We start from the raw sequence: 14,329 nt of genomic DNA, 5'->3' as shown, positions 1-14,329 counted from the left end.
CAAATTTAAAGATTATCTTAATTGTATGTTTGATTTCTTACTAAACATCATTTTGGTATATGATAAGACGTATATTTCTTGCAATGTATGATATATGAACATGTTATTATGTAACTTTTATCGACCGGGTATTAAACTAGGGCCAGTTGAGCTTTAAGATCAAACACTTCAACCTGGACCCGACTCCGGTCGACCCGAGTTGACCAAACTAATACATGGGTTGGTGATTTCACAGATCACTCAACAACTTATTTTAATTTTCAAATAATTATATCAAATCAACTTTTTTTGTGTGTGGACATTTAAATAACCACTATTGTTAGTAAGGCTGTCAATGAGTTCGGGTTGACGGGTAAAAAACCTGTGACCCTGACCCGACCCACTAAAAATTTCAATTCAGAAATTTCAACTCTAACCTACAACATGTCAATCCAAACCAACCATCAACTTGAAATAAATTGGTTTGGCGGGTTAGTAGATCGAGTTTTGGGTTGTCGAGTCAAATAGGTCGGTGGTTTGACGGGTTCGTGACTTAATTTCACGTCAAATAGGTTATATGAGTTGTGGGTGGGTGGGTTGATTTCAGGTCAAATGGGTGGTTGGGTTGACCTGTTAAAAAATGTTATATAAACTTAAAAATATTTCCAGGTTGGACGCTTGACATTTCAACCCAATAGGTCAACTGGAACCTAACCAAAAAAATAAAAGTGGGTTGGCGGTTTGAGATTTCACAACCCTAACTGGGTTGTTTTTCGGGCCGATTCCATTCCTGGTTTTGGGTTGACTCAAGTATTGACAGACCTCATTGTTATCGCTGTCAATTGGGTCGATCTGTATCGAGTTGGCTTTGAGTCAAGTGGGTAAATTGACATGTCAAATAGGTTATTTTCGGGTAACCTGGTCAGCGACCGGGTATTAATCTAGTAATTTTAACTACAACGTGAACACCAAAAAGAATATATATTTTGTTACCATAATAGAATAGGCGTTGAAAATCAAATGTCGGTGCGTAAAAAGAAATCACAGAGCATAGCTTATACGATCCCAAGTACGTACGTGCTCAACAAGTAATACATATATGTGCCTATAAACCCTTATTTTGCATTCAGTTCATTCGTATACAAACTAATTAAACAAATCATCACTCGATAACTACAATCAACAAATCTCCTTTTCGATCTCTAATTAATTCGATAAGAAAGATACAATGGGAGGAGGAAGATCATCATGGTCGTTAATGTGTAAGGAATGTAACAAAGAATTTATGGAAAAGAAAGATGAGCAAAAACATTACAAGTCTGAATGGCATCGCTACAACCTCAAACGCAAGGTACATACGATATATCTAATTAATTAATTATTTGTACATCTACTTTCTTTTTGCCTATATTTTATCGATCGATTTCATTAGGTTTTTCTTTTACACAACCAATTCGTATTTTATAAATCTTGGGTTTTGCATGATTTTACTATTAATTAAAGAAATTGATCGAAGCGATAACGTACGTACATGAATAATTAACATATGCATGGTTTTAATAAGTCGACATAAGTTGTGCGGATGTTATAAAAATTAAATTTATGCTATTTAACTTATTTAAATTTCATAGACGGTCTATCCATATATATATGGCGTTCAAAATTAAACTGTAAACATAATACGTCTATATATTTTGTATGTGATTATAACTAATATGGTTATATATATGGCCGGTCTATGAAATATATGGATGGATCAGATGGCAGGGTTTCGAGGAGTGACAGAGGCATTTTTCTTGGCGGCAAGACATGGTCAGTCCGCACCACTACTACTAGATCATCATGATCAGCCGCCACACACCAACACTAGTAAGAAGGAGAAGAACGGGCCTGATTCCGTGCTCTATGATGATGCTGATGAGGATTATTTGGATGAAGACGAGGAGGATAATTATGATGATGAGGTGGATCCAAGTTGTTGCTTTATGTGTGACCGAAAACATAAAACTGTCGAAAGCTGTATGATTCATTTGCACAAGCAGCACGGTTTATTCATACCCGATATTGAGTATCTCAAGGATCCTCAAGGCCTTTTGACATATCTTGCACAAAAGGTATAACTAATTAAAACCACATGTGAAATTAATTTACAATTAACTTTTCGTATATATGTTCATTTCGTGTTCATATAATAATTATTTATTAATTGCAATAATGATTGATTTTGTATGTTTAAGTACAGGTGAAACGTGAGTACACGTGTTTGTATTGCAACAAAACCGTCAACCTTTCGAGAGTTTGGAAGCCGTTAGGATGCACATGGTCGCAAAAAGTCATTGTAGAGTTCACTATGGTGATGCTACTGATGAAGCTGAAGAACCCGAGCTAGATGAATTCTACGATTACAGCAGCAGGTATATATATATATGAGTTGTTAGTAATTGGATATGGATTTCGTTCTGTTTAATTTACTCGATCTATCTGTTTTAATCATTCTTTCTTGACACTTGCCGCTAATAATGATTATGTGATCCTTTTGATGTCTTATTATTAGTTACATAGATGGAAACGGGAAACAGTTGCAGCTGGTTACCTCTGATGGCATGAGCAACAGTAGGGTTACACTCGGGTATGGCGGGTCTGAACTCGTAATTACTAGAGAAACCAAGGATCATCATGGCGTATCAACAAAAGCGCTTGGCTCAAGGGAATATTTACGTTATTATCGTCAAAAACCACGCCCATCCCCAGATAGAGTTCCAGTCACTTCATTGCAAGCCGCAAAGTAAGACGACCTAATTAAAAATATTCCACAATAGTAGTAGTAATTTTCATGTTGACAGTTGATGATTATGGTGAGTTATCACCAAAATAAATCCCTAATTATATAAAAATATGTCGAGCCTTCACAAAAATACAAAAAAAGTAAGGTTTGCAAGACATAGACTAAGGAGGGAAGGCTTGGAAGCTTAGATAAAGTCTAAGGAGGAAGGCTTGGAAGCTTAGACAAAGTCTAAGGAGGGAAGACTTGAAAGCTTAGACAAATTCTAAGGAGGAAGGCTTGGAAGCTTAGACAAAGTCTAAGGAGGGAAGACTTGGAAGTTTAGACAAAGTCTAAGGAGGAAGGCTTGGAAGCTTAGACAAAGTCTAAGGAGGGAAGACTTGGAAGCTTAGACAAAGTCTAAGGAGGAAGGCTTGGAAGCTTAGACAAAGTCTAAGGAGGGAAGGCTTGGAAGCTTAGACAAAGTAAGGAAGAAAAGGCTTCCAAGGCTAGACAAGTAAGGAAGGAAAGGCTTCCAACCTTAGAGTGGAAGGCTAGACAAGAAAGAAAGAAAAGGCATATAACCTTAAGCAAGGGAGAGGAAGCCATGGGGCCCTACCTAGGCCTCCAAGGAAGGATAAAGTCTAAGTCTAGTTAATATATATATATATATTCATTTATATGTTAAAGATCGGCTGTCGAGGCTTGAGGTTGGAAATGGGCCCCACGCCTAAGCTTAGCAAGAAGGATGGAAATAGCACCGCGCCTAAGCTTAAATAAAGAAGGAAAGAAGTTTAGACAAAGTCTAAGAGAAGGAAGGATAGACAAAGTCTAAGTCTGGAAGCAAGGAGTGGGGGCCAGCCAAGGCTTAAGTAAAAGACAAAGAGGAAAAGCTTTGAGGTTGGAGGTGGACCCCATGCCTAGGCTTACCAAGGAAGGAATGGTGTCTAAGCTTAAAGAAAAGACTGAGTGTCTAAGCCTAGGAAAAGACTAAGTGTCTAAGCCTAGGAAAAGACTAAGTGTCTAAGCCTAGGAAAGGACAAAGTGTCTAAGCTTAAAAAAAAGACTGAGTGTCTAAGCCTAGGAAAAGACTAAGTGTCTAAGCTTTTAGGAAAAGACGTCTAAGCCTAGAAAAGGACAAAGTGTCCAAGTTAGGAAAAGACTAAGTGTCTAAGCCTAGGAAAGGACAAAGTGTCTAAGCTTGGAAAAGACTAAGTGTCTAAGCCTAGGAAAGGACAAAGTGTCTAAGCCTAGGAAAAGACTAAGTGTCTAAGCTAGGAAAAGACTAAGTGTCTAAGCCTAGAAAAGGACAAAGTGTCTAAGCTAGGAAAAGACTAAGTGTCTAAGTCTAGGAAAGGACAAAGTGTCTAAGCTTAGAAAAAGACTAAGTGTCTAAGGAAGACTAAACAAAGGAAGACACTCTCTCTTGGTAAGGCTTAGGTGAAGCAAATATGGGGTGGCCCCCACTGGCCAAGCTTGGCAAGGTAAAGAGAGATGGAGCTCGACCCAATTGTCTTCTTTCTATGCCTAGACCTCAATAACACTTTGGGTATATAAGTAAGCTAAATCGAGGCTAAACCTCGATTGAGTTATATCAAAGCCTGGAAGCTCGATATTGGTTAATATCAATCTAAATTAGCATTGACATATTGATAAATGAGTATTCAAATGACTGACAAGGAATGTTCTATACCTAATATTGTTGTATCGGGCCAGGGCCCATATTGCACGGCCCAAAGTACTAGAAACCCTAATCAGATGCCTATAAATAGGCCTCGTCAATTGTTTGTCAGGACATTCTATTCACAATCAATTCACACACATATTTGTTACAACACTCTCTGCAAATATCAGAGAATATACAGCATCATCAATATATATATTCATAAGCATTCATCATCAATCAATCATTACATAAAAATCATATATCATTAATATCCTCCATAGATCGATACATCTCTTTGGGAAAATCATCATACACCTTAGATTCGTAAGAGTTTATTAGGTTTGCACTCTTTTTGAGGAGATTTTGATGATTTTCGTGGTTAAACCCCTTTTGTGATTGAGCTTAACTTTTCATGCTCAAACAACAGTAGCACTAAATACCTAGATTGCAAAGGACTGCTCAGTAGCGCCTTCCGCGGGTTTTGAGCCCCAATACCTCGATGGTGTATGGGGGAGGTTAAGTTGTAGGCAAACCAACCTAGATTAATTGGTAATCTATTAATTACAAGTAGTTTTGTTATAATTAATTAATTAATCTTGAACAACTTATATATATATGTTGTGTCCATTATATATCCAGGTACATGAGTATCAGTTTGTCAACAGTGCAATTAAAAGAGAAGACGGAAAGGATGGTTTTGATGAAGCAAATAATGAGGCAGATGAATAGGTCGAGGGCCGAGACAATGCAATGTAAGATGAGCAGCATTGATTGGTAGCTGGATGAATCTCCTACATTGATTGATGAACCCCCTACATTGATTGATGAATCTCTATATATGATCGAGCTAGCTAGCTGGATGTACCTACCTACCGCGCCCAACATGTCTAGATATTGGTAGTTGTAGTTTTGGTTAATTTTCATTCCATGTATGAATTGAAGTTTACTTTAATTTGACGCTGTAAATATTTGTTATCGCTATATAATTAATTAAGCTAGCTAGGCTATAAATCGAGCGTGACCCGATTAAAATAAAGACTATTGAGGGTGATATCATAGAGTAAAAAACATAATACTAACATAATTCGAGTTATAGATAATAACTTATAAGTTTTGATCGAGCTCCAACGTTGGGTTAAAAATGAACATAGATGAGATTAATTAAGCTCTAATAATAGTTTGATCCCATAATCACATGTAATTTGTTCTCACAATAAACATGGTTGAAAAGAGAAATTAAAGGTTATAAGTAAAATACATAAATGAGTATAATACCCACAGTCGTCAGTCGAGAGGGAAAAAAAAAGAGATAAAAGACATATTTGAGTATTTAGTTCAAACTCAAAAAATAACTAACATATTACAACTCGAAGACGGATACAACATCCCAAAACTTTTAATAGTTCAAACATCGGTATAAGTAAAAAAAATTTAAAAAGGAAAAATTAAAAAATTCATGAAATATAAATTTAAAAAGGGACAAAATGTTAAATCCTATAATAAAATTTATAAATTCCATTAAAAATTTTAAAAGCATTACCACCCAACCCCCCCTGCAAAACTATCTTGTCCTAATTAACATAGATTCATGTTTAATTGATCACTTTTTCATGGAACACATTAAACCAAACACCTATAACACAAAAATTTTTATACTTCAAATATAAGAAGTATGTATTCAATATTTGCTAAATTTCACCCCACGTATCATTAATTCGCCTCAAATTGAAGTACATCGACTCAACAAACCTTGTTTCTTAACACACACATGCCGACGGAAGGTCATAAACACGCCTCGCGCGTAAAAAAGATTATGATAGTACGTGTGTTTGGGGACCTAGTTTATTATTGTACGTGTTGTATACATATCCTGAAGACGTAATGGTATGGGTGGTGAATTTTAATGATGACGAGTACTCAATAGATTTGAGAATAAAAAGTTGTGACAAGTTGTAGGTGGCCAGACATGTGTCTCTTTTTCCTTGATATAAGGGTAACTTTTTGTTCTCGTGAGTTCCTAGACCACGACCCTATTATAGTTGTTTTTGTCGTTTTTTCCCGATAATATAGATTTTTTGTTTGACCTCAATAGAGTTTTTTTCTTGACAAGTTAGAATATTTTTCAAATAATTAGTCTTAAAAAAATAGCTCTCATGATCGAAATTAAATCAAAAGAGTTAGTTCGTTTCATACACAATATATATATATAGGGAAAAAGGAATATATGGTTGTCCGACACCTAAGCTTAGGTGTGGAACCCCTCACATACAATATTTTATTATTTATTGTTTAATTAATAAATGTTTGGGCCCCCATGATATTTATGGTTTAAAAAAATTAGTATGTGAGTGTTTCATACTTAAGCTTAGATACCTGACAGCCAAATGGTCTAGTGACAAGAAGACAAGTTTCCTTATAAAAGGTCTCAGATTCAAGTCCCATCGTAGTCATATTAGCGGTGGTCACATATACCTAATTTCCAATCACGGTAGGCTTGAGTGAGTTTTCACCGATATTTGGCTAATAAGGGTTTAAAGAACAGTGTAAAATGTAAATTGATAACTTATTCAGTGAGGGAGTTATAAAGAACAGTCTGGTCAAGATAACGTATGTAAATTTCTTGATATCCGCGACTAATTAGCATTTAATGTTTTTTTTTTTTGAATTTTGTGATTTTCTGAAAAATCCAACACTCACCAAGTCTACTATTAAGCACTAGCATGGTACCTGTGCAATGCGGTGACGGTGACGGCGACGACGGTTTAGTGGTGTCGGTGACGGGTGGTGATGACATCGACAATTAGTGTCGAGTGATGTAACTGTGTAAGTTAATGTAATGGTGATATTGGAAATATTTTAAAAGATAAGGACTTAGAGTGTAAATTAGCAAGATAAAGTTTTAAAGTGTAAATTAATTCTTTAATGACAAATTTGGTAATCTCTATTATCTAATAACCCTTTCCATAGATGGTGTTTATTAAGAATAATTTATTACTTTTGTATCTAACTATTTTTTAACATTTTCTCAAAATAGAAATAGAGATATAATAATTATTAAAGGAGCATAGATTACGACTTTACGAGTATAACACTAACATTGCATTCTTGAGTTTTTTTAGGGAGGGATAAGGAAAAAGATAGGAAAAAAGCTATCTTTTTCATTCTCGAGTTTTTTTACCCAAGAAAAGAAAAGGAATGATAAGAAAACTCAAAGGATTTTTGTTCCAAAGTTTTCCAGCCAAATCTGGCCTGATTTAGATTGAAAAGTTTGCATCTAGGAAAAAAGTACTAATCTAACCTTTCAATTTCTTGCTACTGTAACTGCTTGAGCATGGTAGGGGATTGACTTTCTTTGTAGACAACCATGGAATTCAAAAGGCGGAGGAGCATAGTAAGTGGTGAAGTTTTTTAATCTTTTTGAAGGATAATACTGATAGTAGTTATTTTAATTTAATTATTATTGATGGAATCAATGATTCAATGGATAGGAATAGTGGCCGTCTGGATCTCTTTTTATGAGATGAAATTTTCTCAATGCCAATTTTATCATTTCATCCAATCTTTAATATTAGTTAGACAAAATGGATCGGTGTTTATTTTTTGAAGTGTATGAATTATAATCAGTATTATATATACAATGAGGGTATAATTGTAAAATTATATATGTTTATCTTTTCTATTCTTATTTATTCTATTTAACTCAAAGAATGCCTTTTTTAATATAATTTTCTATCATTTCTTCTCATATTTAATTTTTTTTTTTTTTTAAATCTCGAAAATGCAGTGTAAAAGTAACAATTAACAAATTAAATTGGGCATAGTCCATTGAAGAATGAAAAACATTTCCCATATCCAAGAGACTGCGAGTCAAGGGGATGTTTGGCCGTGCGGATCCCATATGACATCACTGTTTTGTCTGAACTACACACACAAAACACACACTTGACCCATACCCCTGTTATTCAATTTCCACTCTTGCCAGATTTCAAGCTACAAGAAGGCTAGCAATCCACATGGGCATACCTTATTTTCATCACTATTTCAACCCAGTTTCATAAAGGAATAATTAAAACTAAAAGATTCAATTGGTGGTAACTTTACTAACTTCAAATACTACAGTATTTCTTTATTCATTTCTTGATCTATACATTTATTTCATTGATTGATTATATATATGTATAAAGTTTGAATCTTTTTGATATGGGGTTTAAGAAAATTGGTTTGCCTATAGCTAGATTTGGTAGACAAGCTAAAAGATCATATGGACTTATTATAAAGTTTGCATCTGTGGCAATCTTGGGTTTGTGTTTTGTGTTTGTTTGGTATATGTTTTCACCTTCTGCTAGCTCTGTTAGTTATCAAAGAAGTAGTTTTGGTGAATTGGCTGAGCCTATTTCGGATAACGGGCAGTTACGAAAGAGGGAGGAGGCTCCGGTTGTTGTTACGAAAACAAATGTGCCCGATTTGAGTGCGGGAAAGGTCGAGGAGAAGGAAGTGGTTAATGGGTCATTGAGATTGAATCATGGTGATGAAGTTAAGAATCATAAGAAAGAAGAGAAGGGTGTGGAGGTAGTCAAAAAGAGTGAGGAAGAGGGGGAAAAAGTGGACGGAAATCGTTCGGATGGTGAGGAAGTGGAGGCCGAAAATGAGAAGGAGAATGAAGTGGAAGGTGAAACTGAAGAAGGGGAAAATGTTGTGGATGGTGAGTTAGTTAATGCTGAAGTTGACGTGGACCAGGTAGATGAGATTGATGACTCAAATGGTAAACGGGGGAAAAAGCGGAAGTTTAAAGGTCCTTTGTTTGATCCGAAGGCGGTTTATAGTTGGAAAATGTGTAGTACTAGGAGTAAGCATAATTATATTCCGTGTATTGATATTGAAGTCGCCTCAAAGCGAATTCAAAGTTATCGGCATCATGAGAGGAGTTGTCCTAAGAACCCATTAATGTGCCTTGTTCCTCTTCCACATGAGGGATATGAAACACCTGTTAGTTGGCCCAAAAGTAGGGAGAAGGTACGATTGCGTATTTGTATACAGTTATAGTTGCAGTTTTCTTGTATGCTTTTTATATTTTTGATAGTTGTATATGTATGATTAACTAGTTTAAGAATCATTACAGATATGGTTTAAGAATGTGGCACATCCAAAGCTAGCTCAATATATCAAGACTCAAAATTGGGTGGTGGAATCTGGTGATTATCTCACATTCCCACAAAACCAATCTGAACTCACTGGCGGGATTGCTCATTACCTCGAATCTATTGAAGAGGCAAGTACTTTAAGTGTTCTATTTTTATGTTAAAGATGTTGTTGCTAGCTGTTCTGACATGGTATTTTTGTTGTTGTTTGGAAGCTGATTATTTGCAACCACTTTAGACTAGTTGGTGTTTTGTCATAATTTTCTTATCTTTGTATTGACTGAATTGATAGACAGTGCCAGACATTGAATGGGGAAAAAACATTCGCACAATATTAGATATTGGATGTATTGATTCAAGCTTTGGAGCATATCTGTTTGACAAGAACGTATTCACACTTACATTAGGCTTGAAGGATGACCTTGTTGATCTAGCTCAAATTACCCTTGAGCGTGGTTTTCCTGCCATAGTTAGCCCTTTTGGAACTCGGAGGCTACCTTTTGCGAGTGGTACCTTTGATACGATACATTGTGGTGAATGTCAAATTCATTGGCAATCTAATGGTTCGTAATTATGTTATTATGACCAAATTTCGTTGTTCGTTGACAATATACTTGTATCTTATATTTTATTCTGTTTGTTTTCTTGACTTTTCAGGTGGTAAGCTGTTTATAGAGATGAACAGAATCTTAAGGCCTGCTGGCTACTTGATTTTGTCAAGTAAACATGAGAGTATTGAAGATGATGAAGGTTTGGCTATTTTTTCTTCTGGAGGTTGACTTGTTTCTGCCTATTTTTGTTGAACCAAAATTCGTTCAACTTCTTTGAAATAATTTCTTTTTCATCTTGAAAGCTTGTCCCACGTTAATTTCATATGTGATTTGTTGCATTATCTGGAGCAAGGGCGAAGCCACCTTCTAGCGAGGGGTGCATCCGAGCCAACTGGAAATTTTCTTTTTTTGTTAATTTTAGTCTGATTTTCATACACTCTTAGTGTATGATTGGTATAATTTTAGTTATGAACCCATTAATTTTGCAAATAAACATTACTAAAAATGGTTTTAAAACCTCTCGAAGAGATTGCTAGCTCCGCCTCTGATCTGGAGATCCATTTCTTAAAGTATATAATTTTTATCAGTCGTTTCACCAGATATGCTTTTTTATTGGTCCAGCCATGTCAAAGCTGACAGCATCACTTGGTTGGAACGTATTAGCTCATAAAACTGATGATGTTAGCGATATCGGTGTTAGAATATACCAGAAACCAGAATCGAATGAGATATATGCATTAAGAAGGAAGAAGGTTCCTCCAATGTGCAAGGACAATGAGAATCCAGATGCTGCTTGGTAAGCTCTTATAAGTTTGCAATCATTTTTATTACATTATTTAATTTAAAGGTGCTTGCCTGTCTGCCATGCTAGACCTGACCAATGTACATCACATCGATCCGTTAAACCGTTAATGTATGCATTGTGATGGAATTAGACGAGCTTTAAGTTTTAGAACTGAGATGTGGACATGTATGGATCAGGTATGTTCCCATCAATTCATGCTTGCATCCGATTCCTTCAGCCATTGAAGACAGAGGGACCGAGTGGCCTGAGGAATGGCCTAAGAGGCTTCAAACATTTCCTGACTGGATGAACAATAAAGATAAGTTGGTCTCAGACTCTGCACACTGGAAAGCTATTGTTGACAAGTCATACTTAACTGGATTGGGCATCAACTGGTTAACTATACGGAATGTTATGGATATGCATTCCATATTTGGAAGGTATGATATGAGATTTTAAGGATCTATTTGGATTTGGCTTCCGCACTAATTTTTTTAATACACTTATTGAGTTATTGTTATTTTTGAACGGAAAATGTTAGTTGATAGTAGTTAGTTATCCCCAAGTTGGTAATTCAAAGCCAATGCCCCGGTTTGAACCCGGGACCTCCAGAGAGACGAAGCCTCCCACTTACCCCTTAGACCACTTGACCAAGAGCTCATTCGCATGCTCTATCACTATATAGTTTTTAATTTTTGAAAATAAACGTTTCTACTTCTGCTTATTTTCATGCAAGCTGCGCTGCTGGCAGCTGCAACATACATGTCGTCTAATATTACCTTTATTTTTATACTTATTTGAGATTTTATTAGTTCCTTAAACGACAAGTCTTTCTTTTTCTTAAAAAAAAAAAAATCCTTTTTGTCAGCTTTACATTACCTATGGAATCGTTAATACATTATAATTTATTAAACACTCAGATATCTGAATTAGTACAACTTCAAACAACAAAGCCACATTCAGGCACTATTCATAATCACTTTTAAAATGCACATCCAAACATCCCTCAAGTGTCACAGCCTATTCTTCTACCTTTCCTCATTTCTAATTTGCATTTATTTTGTCTATTCCAAGTCAACGAGCTATATCTGGCTTTGGAATTTGAATGTTAATCAGTTTACTTGGAAATTTATGGAGGGAATATCATTTGATTACTTAATGAGTGTGTTATGACATTACAGTTTTGCAGCTGCACTCTTTGAACAGAAGGTTTGGGTCATGAATGTGGTGCCCGTGTATGCACCCGACACACTTCCTATAATATTTGAACGAGGGCTTGTCGGGGTCTATCATGACTGGTGTGAATCCTTTGGTACTTATCCAAGATCATATGACCTTTTGCATGCTGATCATCTCTTCTCGAGGCTTAAAAACAGGTTCATTGCTTCAAATCTTCATTTACATTTATTCCATCTCATAAATCTTGTATTTCTTATACTCATCGCACCAAACTGAACTAATATAATATCTATGACCATATTTCTTAAGCCCCACGAGTCTGATGCCTTTGTTTCAATCTGTTTTCAACGAGACGTGCTTGATAACGTACTTGATTTCCCAGGTTGCTCAAAACTAGAACTTCACTCATCATGTGCGTGATGGTGATTTGGTCATTCTAATATAACTTTTTATACTGAGAAATAATTCAAAACATAGGACATCTCAAAGTCTAAAAGTTATTGGGCAGCTGGTGGTCTTCTAATATATTTATATCAAAGAATTATGTTCATAAACATTTTATCAACTGAACAATGCTTTGAGAAAGGCTCTAAGTTATGCCCTGGAAGTTGTCTTATAGATCACTGACCATTGGAGTTGGTTAAATGGGCGGGCGGGTTGGCTAAAATGTCAAACTGAATTTGTTCGAAATAGATAGCATTGTTAAGTACGATCACCAAAACTATATCTTTACAATTATCATCTAAATATCTTTTATGAATCTGCTTAGGAGGTTGTATGTATCAAGCTTACATTTTGATTGACCAGGTTGACCAACCTGTTATAGATGTTTATTAACTCATACATAAGTAAATGGGTCGAAATATCCACTTCTACATACCAAGCCTTAGAACGTTAAAATATATTTTGCAGGTGTAAGAAAACAGCAAGCATAGTTGTTGAGATGGATCGCATACTAAGACCTGGTGGCTGGGCAATCATACGTGACAAGGCACCGATACTTAAATCATTAGAAGACATTTTTAAAAGTTTACACTGGGAAATCCGAATGACCTTTATTCAAAGCAAAGAGGGAATCCTATGTGTCCAAAAGACCATGTGGCGACCTTGAAGTTTTGTTGCAGACGCTGTAGAAATTGCTGGCTTTTGAGCGGATTCTTTTAATACGGAGTAGTTGGTTTAACTTGTTTTTTTTTTGTTGAAATAGCAATAGGAACATAGTTTGGTTTATGGCAAGTGTAAAGCTGTGAGTAGTGTTATTGAAATTTAAAAGAGTTGTATACTTGGTGAGCATCCCTAGTTTGGGCAGAAAGATCACACACATTCTGAGAGTAGATGATCTATTCTGGATCATGGTAACATATGCAGGCTTGTTTTTGGGGTTTATAGAAGACAACACTTTATTCTTTTTTATTACTTTAGCATTTGTGTATGTATGATTTATGAGCTTGAATGGGATGAACTAAACTATGCATCCTAGCAGTGAGTATGCATCTTTTTTTTTTTTCTTGTGAGTTGTTTAAAGTGTTTAGCAGAGTGTCATAAATCAAAGAACTTTGGTTTGACAAAAAAAAACAATTTTTAAAAATGAAGTACAAGTCAATTATAGGTTAGTGTGAAGCAACATATTTTGTCACTGGCTCAAAATAGTACTGTAAAGGGAGCCTGGAGGTCAACTTTGCGTGTCCCCCATTTCCACTTTTAGTCCACATCCAAACAATTGCCTTAAAGTTGTCACGAATTTGTCTTGGTTTAATTATTTGTTCACAATAATAATAATGATAATTGCGTGGGAACCCTCTAGGTACTGCCCGATGTATATAACCCATGCTCGGTGATTCATCATTCTCATAAATGGATCATAAGATATACTTTTTCACTTGTTTTTATCAAGATTTAAACATGTGACTTTTTAGCCTTCACTAAAGGACCCATGTGGTTCTATAGTGGTGGTACCGGTTGATCTATGATCAATAATGCATCCACTTTTGTATGTTTTTTTTAACGACAATTCACGGATGACTGATTTATCGAATCATCTCGAGTTCTCCCAGGAAAAAATCTATCATACGTGGAATAAAACCTTTGGGTCCAGCATGAAACTCTAATTTTATGTCATATATAACACTTAAATCCAAAATTTCTTTATAACTAAAGTCATCCATATATCCCATTTTAAGGTTCAACCGAAATTCACTTTTTCTTTTAAAAAAAGAAAAATATATTTTATCTCAATCATTTTTTGAATGTCTTTTGTTTAAAGGAGATTTT

The 14,329-nt window shown here is 35.4% G+C and overlaps 1 protein-coding gene and 1 pseudogene across 1 annotated transcript; both read left to right on the top strand.

Moving 5' to 3' along the window:
* Positions 1-1,207: 1,207 nt before the first annotated feature.
* Positions 1,208-5,184, top strand: LOC122610618 (annotated as a pseudogene).
* Positions 5,185-8,256: 3,072 nt separating this feature from the next.
* On the top strand, positions 8,257-13,471 carry LOC122579691 (probable methyltransferase PMT28). Its single transcript, XM_043751913.1, has 8 exons — positions 8,257-9,419; positions 9,526-9,675; positions 9,837-10,107; positions 10,202-10,294; positions 10,717-10,891; positions 11,077-11,319; positions 12,061-12,255; positions 12,971-13,471. Exons 1-8 carry the CDS (start codon positions 8,607-8,609, stop codon positions 13,167-13,169), a joined length of 2,139 nt encoding a protein of 712 aa, XP_043607848.1. The 5' UTR covers positions 8,257-8,606; the 3' UTR covers positions 13,170-13,471.
* The last annotated feature ends 858 nt before the right edge of the window (positions 13,472-14,329 follow it).

Source organism: Erigeron canadensis, chromosome 8 (assembly GCF_010389155.1).
Source record: "Erigeron canadensis isolate Cc75 chromosome 8, C_canadensis_v1, whole genome shotgun sequence".
Taxonomy (NCBI): domain Eukaryota; kingdom Viridiplantae; phylum Streptophyta; class Magnoliopsida; order Asterales; family Asteraceae; genus Erigeron; species Erigeron canadensis.
The sequence above is the reverse complement of the archived record's forward strand: the minus strand, read 5'-3'. Positions and strand labels throughout refer to the sequence as shown.